This window comes from Podarcis pityusensis (genome assembly GCF_964106645.2).
Source record: "Podarcis pityusensis genome assembly, chromosome: 4".
Lineage (NCBI taxonomy): Eukaryota > Metazoa > Chordata > Lepidosauria > Squamata > Lacertidae > Podarcis > Podarcis pityusensis.
Window position 1 is genome coordinate 97,220,246 of NC_138027.1, and position 12,876 is coordinate 97,233,121.

General features: G+C 41.5%; 1 protein-coding gene across 1 annotated transcript in view; it reads right to left on the minus strand.

Moving 5' to 3' along the window:
• The window catches only part of PIBF1 (progesterone immunomodulatory binding factor 1), an 80,781-nt gene that overhangs the window by 16,722 nt on the left and 51,183 nt on the right, over nucleotides 1-12,876 (minus strand). Inside the window, exons 13-15 of the mRNA XM_081003035.1 lie at nucleotides 12,528-12,618; nucleotides 5,288-5,390; nucleotides 3,140-3,270 (exon numbers count right to left, since the gene is read on the minus strand). Of these exons, the coding sequence (XP_080859161.1) occupies nucleotides 3,140-3,270; nucleotides 5,288-5,390; nucleotides 12,528-12,618 (325 nt within the window). The remainder of the gene's footprint in view (nucleotides 1-3,139; nucleotides 3,271-5,287; nucleotides 5,391-12,527; nucleotides 12,619-12,876) is intronic.

Consider the following 12,876-nt stretch of genomic DNA (forward strand, 5'->3'; position numbering starts at 1 on the left):
GTTTACACTCATTTTCAAAAGGAAAACATGAATGCTATCATTAGGCTGTGAGCTATAGGCCATTTTAACCAATATTCAAACCATCGCACGTACCACTGATTTCAATGGGACAAACCACCGTAAACATTAAATATTCTAGTTTAAGTAGTTCATGCTTTATACTATTAATCAAATGAGAGAGCTTAGTCAGCTGAGCTAATTTTCTTTAATATTGCTCTATACCGAAAAGCACAATAAATTAAATTCTGGTTTGATTTATTAGCATTGTTCAAGCATAGCACAAGCCATCAAAGTTCAAGGAGGCTGTTGAAAAATTGGATGGGATTCAGATTAAAAAACAAAACAAAATGAGGTTGATAAAAATGCTGTAGAAGACGTATGAGGAAAACGCTGGAACAACTCTATGTCTTTGTTCAGGTTTACGAGAAAAAGGTGGAGATGCATCATTTGGGGATACTTTAAATCAGGGGTCAGCAACCTTTTTCAGCCGTGGGCCAGTCCACCGTCCCTCAGACTATGTGGAGGGCTGGACTATATTTGGGGGAGGGGAGAACAAATTCCTGTGCCTCACAAATAACCCAGAGATGCATTTTAAATAAAAGCACACATTCTACTCATGTAAAAACACCAGGCAGGCCCCCAAAATAACCATGAGATGCATTTTAAATAAAAGGACACATTCTACTCCTGTAAAAACACGCTGATTCCCAAACCATCCGCAGGCTGGATTGAGAAGGCGATTGGGCCACATCCGGCCCATGGACCTTAGGTTGCCTACCCCTGCTTTAAATAAAGAGATGAAGTGTGTCACAATGAGCTTCTCCACGCTATTCTGCTTAAATCACCTTGATGTAACTGAGATTAAAAAACAATCAACAAAAATAAAAGGATGGCGCAGCATTACCCTTGCTGGTTTTGAATTAAGGTGAGACAAATCAAGAAATGAGGTCACATGGACAAGACGGAAAGTTTTAAGTCCCAGGCACACTAATCCTGGAAAGTTAAAACTTTATGTTACTGTGCTGAACTGTAATTATTGTATGTTTTTCTTTAAAAATGTTTTATATACACTGCTTGGAAATTCTGAATTTGATTTGTTTATTGGATTTGTATACTTCTTTTTTTGCCAAGGCGTTCAAGGTGGTTTACAATTTAACATTTCTACTATTTTACAATAATGCAAACAGGTGGAGGTAAAGGGAGCCCTGACCATTAGGTCCAGTCGTGACCGACTCTGTGGCTGCGGCGCTCATCTCGCTTTACTGGCCGAGGCAGCCGGCGTACAGCTTCCGGGTCATGTGGCCAGCATGACGAAGCCGCTTCTGGAGAATCTGAGCAGCGCACGGAAACGCCATTTACCTTCCCGCCGGAGAGGTACCTATCTATCTACTTGCACTTTGCCGTGCTTTCGAACTGCTAGGTTGGCAGGAGCAGGGACCGAGCAACGAGAGCTCACCCCGTTGCAGGGATTCGAACCACCAACCTTCTGATCGGCAAGTCCTAGGCTCTGTGGTTTAACCCACAGCGCCACCCGTGTCCCAACACCCTCCCCCAAACCCTCCTCTTCCTCTTCTCACAGGGCAATGGTGTCTGTTGGCCCTGTGGGGTGGAGAGGGGACAGCCTTGACCGCCACAGGCCCTAATGTTGTCTGCATGCCTTCCTTGCTCCCATCCTTCTCACAGGGCTGTTGGCCCTGGGCAGGGCGAGAGGGGACAGTCTGACTGGCCTGACATCAAAACCAGCCTTCCTTGTGGCACTCAAGACATATATAATAACTGTGATCCATAAGGAGCACACACATCCTATAATGACTGCTATTATAATACAATAGGAAAAGACTGTAATTAGCAGAACATGACGTGTTATCTGAGGGCAAAGATGACATTAGCAATTCTCAAAATTTGTCCTGGGGTATACAAATGTGCCTTGAGAGAGAAACTAATTAAAAGCTGTAATTAGCACAAAGTCTCTACTGACAAAGGAGGGGGCCTGTTGCACTTCTCCCCAATTCTATGCTCTGGCTTTCCCTTTTTCCAATCAGTTCCCTGTCCTCCCTACCTCTCGCCCAGGGTAAAGTAACCCTGTCGTGGGTCTGCATCCATCAATTGCTTTTGAGACACAGAACAGAATTAAGTTACCATTAGATGGGACTGCCTGCCATCTCCCTATACAAGTTGTAGACTGGGCTACTTCCAATTAGGAGGCACTTATCCACAGGGCACAGGCTCCTCTGTGGGCAAGTAATTCTCATGCTTATGCACATGTTAAAGAAGAAGTGTGCCTACAATTTTACTACAGAAAAAGTTCCTCAGATAGAAACCTGGGAAACACTGCTTTGGAATGCATGACTTGTGAAACGTAAGATTCTGGGACAGTTCGCTCTTCGGCCTTATAATGAAGAAATACATATTTGCTGCCTATAACTGACCTAAAGAGCAAAGGAGGAACGCAGGTAGCACTCTAGACCAGGATTCTCTACAAATAAGAAGCCACAGGCATTGTTTTAAGCATACTTGTCTGGCTGTACAAATAATAATAAGCTTTATGACGTTTGAGAAATAATTTCTTACACTGAGAATTTAACCATTGCCCTTGGAGAAAAGGGAATAAAATGTTGCAGAAGGACTAACCTCTGCATACATTGCTTCCTAAGTCAATGATACTTCATGGGGAGGAGGCGTGGTATTAAGTACTAAGAAATTGAGCCCATCATTCAGAGACAATGCACAACTGACCAGTGAGATTGAATCTTCATGAGTAATTCATGCCCCCTGACTTTCAAGGAGGCAAGGAAATCATGTGTGTGACTAAGATTACAGTACATCTTTGAATGTCTGTGCTGATTGCCACTTTGAAATAGGAATTTAATAAAGAGGAGCAGTGTTGTAAAAATGGCTTCCTCAAAGGTTCAAGTAAAATAGTTAATGACATGCAACCAACCAATAAAACATACCAAAGCACAAACAAATAATGCAGTAGGTTTTTTTTTTATACTGGCAGCCAGATAAAAACTTTTGACTAAACCGTCATCGTTTGGCATTGTTGTTTAATCTGTCTTGCCGTCAAACTGACTTTAAAATGAAGAAGAAGAATCCAGAATCCAACTAAAATAATACACAGTAAATTCTGAATGCTTACCTAATATCCTTCTCAAGCTGTGCAATCTGTTCCTTCTGCAAAAGTATCTGAGAATCTCTCTGTTGTACAGACTCAATGAGATACCTGTAAGGCTGTTGTACTTGGTTCAGCAACGAATTACCTCTGTCCCGCTGTGAGGTGGAAAAAGTATCATTCTTTCAATTTCAGGAATGAGAACTGTACTCTCTTAATAAAAAAGGTAAAGGACCCCTGGACAGTTAAGTCTAGTCAAAGGCAAGGAGTTGCGGCACTCATCTCCCTTTCAGGCTGAGGGAGCCGGCATTTGTCCACAGAGAGTTTTCTGGGTCATGTGGCCAGCATGACTAAACCGCTACTGGCGCACAGAGGACCGCGACGAGTGCCAGAGTGCATGGAAATGCCATTTACCTTCCTGCTGCAGTGGTACCTATTTATCTACTTGCACTGGCATGCTTTCGAACTACTAGGTTGGCAGGAGCTGGGACAGAGCAACGGGAGCTCACCCCATCGCAGGGATTTGAACTGCCAACCTTCCGATCGGCAAGCCCAAGAGGCTCAGTGGTTTAGACCACAGTGCCACCCGCGTCTCTATACACTCTTAATAACATCATCTTGTAAACTGCACATGAACACAACTGTGAAAGTTGCTGGACAACAGTTTAAACCTCATCAAGCTTAAATTTCAGTTGCTACTGGCTGAGAGTGAGCCACAACTGTCACACAATCTCAGATATACAGCCAAGATGTGCATTTAAAGACTTCTTTGTTTCCTTCTCAGACTTGCCTTAGAACATACCACATCAAGAATCTGGCAATCATTTCAAATGTATAACATATATAATATAGCAAACACTTCCTAAGGCAAATCTAGAGAGATCAGTAAAATGGATGCTAACCTAGAAATTTTTAAAGTTTCATTTTTTAGAGTATTTAGCTCCCATATAGCTTGCTAACACTGTAAAAAGCCTTTAGGGAGCAATCCTATGCACAAGAAGCTGGCGTAAAGCAAGCTGGTGTAAATTAAATGGGTGTGTCAGATCCCAGATCTCAGTCTTACAGAGGGAAAACAAGCCTTTAAAATAGTATCCGAGTTACACCACCCTTTTGGCTAGCTTAACTTATGCCGGGCTGCCAGGTCATGTGACAGAGCTGACCAGTCTAAGCCCCCACTCTCTGGTCACACCCCTGGACGCCCCTTTCTCAGGGCATACAATCCACCAGGCTTGGCTCAGTTGGCTGGGTCCTGGCTCAGCAGGGATGGGGAGATACGCTAGTATAACTTGGTATAAGGCACCTTCTTTATGCAGCAAGCCTGCAACATATGCACATTTAACTTGCGCACATTCAGCTTTATGTGCAAGGTAAAAAATTAAAATAAAATAGAAAAAGGTTGTGGGGTTCCATGAAAAATGACTTTGGCAAGACCACCCACTATGGAACCCAGTGTGTTTTGGCTATAGGCAATTTGCCCCCTACCCCCATGGCACAATGGGTTAGTGTGTCTGGCTGTTACTCAGATGGTTGGTGGTTCAAGTCCACCCAGGGCCAGCTGTGGGCAGGATTCCTGCATCGCAGGGGGTTGGACTAGATGACCCTCAGGGTCCCTTCCAACGCTACAATTCTATGATTTTTGCATTAGGCGCAACAACCAGAGTATCAGTAAAATAACACTCCATAAATTTCAGTTAAAAGCAGATTTTTAAAGACTGGTAAGTTCAGAAAGAATTTTGCTATTTTACCAGTTGCGTCAGAAGTTAACAAACTTTGTATGCCAAAAATCTCAAGAGCCAGAGAAATCTGGGAAAGCTAGTGACTTCTCAGATATGTATGTTTTAGTGGATAAGGAATCTGAAAGAAACTATATAAAAACAGCAATATTACATGTGAGGGGAGGGAAACCTCCAGAACATTGAACCAGTTTTGCTAGTTCTTCCCCAGCTCAGAAAACAGAGACTTATCTGTCTAGTCTGCATTTTTGTTTAGTCTGCACACTAATCTGTATTTTGATCTCTGCTTTAATACAACATAAATTGCTCTGAAAAGGGTTAGTGTGCATGCTTTCTTCAGTTGGCTAATCATAACAAATGCAGTAAAAATGTTGCTTAAAAATGCCAATTCAGGATGTATGGAATACACACACACATATAGATATTGTTGAGAGTTGTGTACCTCTTGTGAAATTTGGGCAACTTGTTCCTTCTGATGCTCCAAATCTTTTACAAGCAACGTGTTTTGCTTTTCTAGCTGCAGCAATCTTCTTGCCAAATGAACACTGCGCCAAAACGGAGGGAAAGGACATTTCAGATATGTCTTCCAAATATGACAAATGAAGCCACCTACTTTTATCCACACTTTCCACTAATACTTTAAGATGCAAAACAAGACAATAAAATATGAGTTGCAAAGATGTTTTGTTAATTCTGCTATAGAGACGTTTCTGGAACAACATTTCAGCTCTCCATTTGTGCCACAACAGAACAAAACAACGGTCACTCACCTGATTATGATAATCATGAATTAGATCTCTTACCCATCCTTCACCATGAAGTCCCAGGGAAGGTTACAACAATTTTAACAAACCAGTATTAAAAACAGTAAAAAGAGGTTGTAAATCATCTGCTTGCTTAGAGGCTATATTTACAATTAAGTGGTGCACAATTTTTGTTAAATAAACTATTAGAATAGAATAGGATGAGTCATTATCTAATCTATCTATCTATCTATCTATCTATCTATCTAGGTAAAGGTAAAGGGACCCCTGACAGTTAAGTCCAGTCGTGAACGACTCTGGGGTTGTGGCGCTCATCTCGCTTTGCTGGCCGAGGGAGCCGGCGTTTGTCCGCAGACAGTTTTTCCGGGTCATGTGGCCAGCGTGAGTAAGCCGCTTCTGGTCCAACGGAACAGCGACACCAGAGCAGCACACAGAAATGCCGTTTACCTTCCCGCCGGAGCGGTACCTATTAATCTACTTGCACTTTTTGGCGTGCTTTCGAACTGCTAGGTTGGCAGGAGCTGGGACTAAGCAATAGGAGCTCACCCCGTCACGCCAACCTTTTGACCGGCAAGCCCTAGGCTCAGTGGTTTAGACCACAGCACCACCCACATCCCTGTCTATCTATCCATCCATCCATCCATCCATCCCAGGTATGAAAGGTCAGGGTAATGAGGTGCATCTTCAGGATATGGTGTGAACGACATTATGAAGTTGACTCCTCTGTGGGGAGGGGATTCCGCAGTGGAGGAGCTGCCACAGAGAAGGCCCTCTCCAATTATCAAATTATGAGGATGATCATAACACCTGAAAGGTCTGTAGGGAAGGAGGTGGGCTTTCAGGTTTTTGGGGCCTAAGTTGACCCACTTGTGAAAGGTAAAAAGCCTCCATACAAAAAGGCAAAGAAACTTCTGAAAACGTGCTGCCTCTTCCCTTTGTGGGCTGTATGTGAGAAGCCAGGTTAGTAAAGTATTTTGGTGAGCTTATTTTCAAGACTGCTTTAAAACATATTAGAAATGTTTGGGTGTGGAAGAACCTGCTTTAGTTTGGGGGCTGAACTGGATTCTTTCCCATCTCTACTGTTCGAAGCCCATAGGCCACACATGCAGCTTTAACTGGGTTAGAACAATAATATTCAATATTTTCCCTTCTTTCCCATAGCATAATCGTATTACTTTGCTTACAGCAGCAACAGCCTTTATCTGTTGCATTTTAGATAATTATCAGAAAGCATCTATGGACCACAAAATTACCTTTAGGCAGTAATTACAGAAAAACATCTCTCCAGCTTGCACTTATCTAAGTCATAGTAAATTATAAAACCAGTGAAGTAAACACATGAAGTAATGTATTTTTAAAAAAAAGTTAAGAAAAACATGAAACAATTATTGAGCAATGCAAAGTTTGCTTATTTTATGTAGTTGATATGGTGTCCTGTGGGTGAACTGTTATCAAATAAATGAAAAAATTGATAGTATTTTCTATATTCAGAAAAAAAGGCAAATAGCTATATTCTTGTTGAAGCACCAGTAGTCTAGACACTTAAGCTGCACAATAAGAAATCTCTACAAATCTCTTTATTGGGGTGTAACTTTATCATTTTTAGGTTTGGTGTTTTGACAGATATAAAGTCCCATTAAATTTCAATGTAACTTCAAACATGCTTAATTTACTTTGGCAGGAATGCAATGGCTTCAGTATTATTTTATGGGCAGAACTGGGGCTGCGTGGCCATTCCTGTTGTTGAGATCATGCACTGAGCACCCATAACCCATTTGGGTGCAGTAGCAGGGCATAATCTAGACCTTCCCCTCCAGCTGTTTAGTGAATGTGCATGTGCAACAAAACGGAATGATCTATAGAGCTAGGCTTGTTTATAAAATCTCTACATTCCTGAAATGAATTCCAAGATGATTCCACAATTACTCCATGAGAATTTGCCAGTTTTAAACTTTTTACTGTACCATGTAAAATGTTGATGTTTGAATACATTTTACATACCTAGGGAAGTCTTTACCTCTTCCTCATTGAGTATATATTTAACATAATGATATATTAAACACCACTGTCTCAAATTGAGGATAATCAAAGTGGAATCCTACGTCACTGGGAGGGCATCTCACAGCCTTCAGAATAAAGTGGATCTCCCTCTCAGTTTATGGAAAGGGAGAGCTGTCTATCCAATCCTCTGTGTTACAAGCACTGAAATTTGCCACTATGCTGTTGGCAACTGAAAAAGGGGGTATTCAATGGGGAGGCTTCAGATCCTCTGGACTTCCTAACATGTCCCCTTAATGAAGGAAAATATTTTGCAACAGTAAACTGGCACTGCAGCTGGCACTTTCTACCCAACATATACATTTGTTGCCGCAATAAATGTCTCGCTATTAATTTTTGCAAGCTACTGTGGGAACCTTTTGGCTAAGTGCTTCAAACAAATAAATAAAATTGGGTTCTAAAGGAAACTGAGTATATGCCTGAATGAGGTACTAGATGCTCTTATTCAGTTTCCAAATCCGCCATTTATTCAATCCGTGATGGTGGCAATTGATAATGGGAAGCAAGCTTTGATGATATAGGGTTTAATGTAGACATGGGAACTTTGGTAATGCACGGGACAACATGCATTTCCCGGGCTAAGGCTCTGTTGTGTGGTCATGAGGTTGCTCAACTCCTCTGTCTTGTAAGATACCAGTAATTTTCAATTTATGTGGCCAGATGATATGGACAAGAAACTTGTTGTTTTGCATCTAATACACCCTCTGGACCTCTGTCCATCATGGCTGATGGAAAGACAGCCAGCAGTGCTGACTGGCTGGGTACAGGGTGTGGTAAATGTGAGATGGGGTAGCGTGTGCCAGCTTGAAAGAAGCGGTAGAGTGTAGCGGTAGAGTGTCCAGGCCTTTAGAAGCCAGCTTTAAGACCCAGATGTCACAAGAAGCACACACACACACACACTCTCTCCAGTTGTACCTTGGATCCCAAATGCCTTGAGTCTCAACCGTTTTGGCTCCTGAACGCCACAAACCTGGAAGTGAGTGTTCCGGTTTGCGAATGTTCTTTGGAATCCAAACATCTGATGGGGCTTCCGATTGGCTGCAGGAGCTTCCTGCAGTCAATCGGAAGCGGTGCCTTGGTTTCCAAATGTTTTGGAAGTCAAACGGACTTCCGGAACAGATTCCGTTTGACTTCCAAGGTACCACTGTATAAAATAAATGTGCCTGTTGTGTATAACGTGAATCAGCAATGTGACCAAGAATTATGCAAGCAATATACATACCATGCAGAAAACAATTACGTTTTCAAAACTTCTCTCATGCTGATTCAGATGTTTAAAGCTAATTTCTAATGGGTAAAAATAAACATTTTGTGTTTTGCTTTTTCAGCTGGAGTTTATATACGAAACATCAAAAATGCATAGCCAGGAAGTCTTCTCTGCTGTTTTCAAACCAAATTTGACTGAAATGAACACTTTATATGCTCAAGTTCAGTCAAGCATAGGTAAATGGTTTTCTGTTTCAAACAAGCAGGCCTCTTGGAATGTCCACAATACTTCAGTGTGTCCAGGAAGAGAGAGTTTATAACAGTCATTACCTCTTTGGGAAATGTTTACTTGTACTTAGTGCAATAAAGCACAGTGTATGTAAGTAACGTGCATTTATTGCAGCATGAGCTGAAGTTGAAATGTGCTGTGCGAGACGTTAAGGGGAAAAACAGACAACTAGCCATAGACAGACATGTGGTGAAATTTGCTCTTGGTTTAATTTTCTAAACAAGCAGAGCTTTCAACAGCTTGAGAAATGCTGACTTACTACAGCAAAACAGATATGGTATTGCTTTTCAGCATTGATTTGTATAGATGAATAATGCGGGAACTCCAGCCAAATCTATCAGCTTACCTTATGTCAGATATGCTTTCCTTCAAGTGGGATTGACTACAATCCCAGACATAGGTAGGTAGCCATGTTGTTCTGCCATAGTTGAAACAAAATTTAAAAATTCCTTCCAGTAGCACCTTAGAGACCAACTAAGTTTGTTACTGGTATGAGCTTTCGTGCGCATGTGTGTATCTGAAGAAGAGTGCATGCACACAAAAGCTCATATGAATAACAAACTTATGGAACAACTGATTGGTTCAAAATTGGGAAAGGAGTACGGCAAGGCTGTATATTGTCTCCCTGCTTATTTAACTTATATGCAGAATTCATCATGCGAAAGGCTGGGCTGGATGAATCCCAAGCCGGAATTAAGATCGCTGGAAGAAATATCAACAACCTCAGATATGCAGATGACACAACCTTGATGGCAGAAAGTGAGGAGGAATTAAAGAACTTTTTAATGAGGGTGAAAGAGGAGAGCGCAAAATATGGTCTGAAGCTCAACATCAAAAAAACTAAGATTATGGCCACTGGCCCCATCACCTCCTGGCAAATAGAAGGGGAATAAATGGAGGCAGTGAGAGATTTTACTTTCTTGGGCTCCATGATCACTGCAGATGGTGACAGCAGTCACGAAATTAAAAGACGCCTGCTCCTTCGAAGAAAGGCGATGGCAAACCTAGACAGTATCTTAAAAAGCAGAGACATCACCTTGCCAACAAAGGTCCGTATAGTAAAAGCCATGGTTTTCCCAGTAGTGATGTATGGAAGTGAGAGCTGGACCATAAAGAAGGCTGATCGCCGAAGAATTGATGCTTTTGAACTGTGGTGCTGGAGGAGACTCTTGAGAGTCCCATGGACTGCAAGAAGATCAAACGTATCCATTCTTAAGGAAATCAGCCCTGAGTACTCACTGGAAGGACAGATCCTGAAGCTGAGGCTCCAATACTTTGGCCACCTCATGAGAAGAGAAGACTCCCTGGAAAAGACCGATGTTGGGAAAGATTGAGGGCACAAGAAGAAGGGGACGACAGAGGACAAGATGGTTAGACAGCGTTCTCGAAGCTACAAACACGAGTCTGACCAAACTGCGGGAGGCAGTGGAAGATAGGAGTGCCTGGCGTGCTCTGGTCCATGGAGTCACGAAGAGTCGGACACGACTAAACAACAACAAGGTGCTACTGGAATGTCAGACATGTTACTTTTTCCCACACTGAGCCCGGCTAGGACCTTAAACAGTCCCACCATTCCCCTAGCACTAAGTCATTTCAGCGGAATGATACCGTCATGAAATGTAGAAGAGGAATAGGCTTGCTGCAGCACAGGGGAGGGGGGGAGAGAAGCAATTGCTGTTGGCCACCCTGGCGTGGTTTTTGGTTAATGAAACAGAAAAACACTGCAATGCAAGGAAGACTTTAAACTTGCAGTGCAAAGAGAGACACAGCCCCGGTGACACATTTGGTTTCGTTTTACATTGGGGGGGGGCAGAGTTCGGGAAGTGTAAACGTTCATCAGGAACGCCCCGTGGACTTGGGGCACCTTTCCTCTCCTTCTTTCCACCTGCTGTGTGCAAATTCCCTATTTCTTTTGCACTGTAACCACACGCCTATATTCTGTTTGTTTGTTGATTTATTTGCTAAGAGCACTGGGCACGCTTCTAAGCATGCAGGGGTAAAATACAGTGATTACCATAAGCATGGTTCAAACTTTGGTTTGCAGTTTGTCACGGTTAGCATTTGGACTGGTAAAGGTGCACATATATTGCCAACCATGATCAACTCACCAGAAAAAGGGGATAATTCACATGCGAGGGGGGAAGGAATGTGCAAGCCCAGTGGAAACTCATGATCTCTTAATGATGATTATTTAATCTATTTATTTCATAAAATTCATACACCACATTAGGTGGTCAGGGAGCATTACTTATATCTGTACTGGGTCTATGTGCTCTGCAGTTTAGTTAGATCCTTAAAATGTTTATCGTCCCCACACAGGATAGGAGGACCCATTATTGTGGTACTAATACAGGTTGTGATTTTTCTCCTACACTGAAATAGGATTGAAGCCAGAATGGATAACAAACAAAACCTCTTTACTCCTAGAATTTGTTCCTCGGTGCTCTGGATCCATTAAAAGGAGGAAAAAGTCCATGTGATGCACGGCACTCAAGCCAAATTTTATTTTCTGACTCATGCAGGAATTCTTGATTTTATGTGAACTGTGTAACAGTAATGAGCTATGTCTGGATTATTTTCCCTCACTGGGATTCACATTATAACCTGACACACAGCATTATACTTTCAATTTTTTAATGGTTGCTAAAACTAATTTTATTTTTGTATGTTGAAATGCAAAACTATAACATATAACATTAGGCAGTATGCATCAACTATGAAGTAATAGCTTATATATAAGAAATTTCTTATACATTTATTTAAAAAATGTATCCATTTTAGATGTTAATGTCCATGTGCTGACCTAAAACTGTTGTCTACTTATATATATATTTAAAAACTACACATTTAAAAATTGAATCTTTCTCTCTTTCTCTCTCTCTCTCTCTCTCTCTCTCACACACACACACACACACAGAGCCAATTACCATTGAGTTTTAGCTTTAGTAAGAATGAATGCACTAACAAAATATATTTTAAATACTTTAATGTTTTTAAAGGCAGAAAGCATGCTAGAAAGGCAGCAAGATGAGTATGATGATTATGAAAGGGCCATTTACAACTGCTTAGCTGCACAAAATTATGAGCTTGGGAAAGGTGACGAGCTTATCAAGTCATATTTATCTCTCCATGACAACACCCTTCTCTACACATCAACACCCCCCTTCCACATGTCCTGTATCACAGAGTGCAACAAGCAATGCAGACAAAGACCGAAGAGATGGTTAGTCGGTAACGCCATCCACTCACCAGAGGAAAAGACACAATTAGCAATTGTCTGCAGAATGGAGACACTTTTCCTTTCTTAAAGAGGAAAAGAGAAAGGAAGTGGAGGGAACACATCTGCGAGTTTGTATTGTCCTTACCTCTGCTTCAACCGCCTTTTGGCTGTTGTGGGAACATTTGCACCATATCCATAGGAGAACAGAACTCTTTCTGCCTCTTCTTCACTTTCAACTATAAAAATACAAAATAATTTTCAGTAGAACATCTAAGAAAAAGAGAACAAGTCATACCTTTCAACAACTCTATAAATTATATGTACACATGCGGTGTAAGAAAGATAAGGGGCTTCAGGTTATGCTAATGGAATTGTTCATTTTAGTTTCTCCATCAGAATATTCCTTTTTTCAAATATTTTAAAATAAAAAGTACACAGAAATGAAGGTTGAAGATACACAAGGGGCCCAGCTAGCTGATTTTTAACTAACAAGG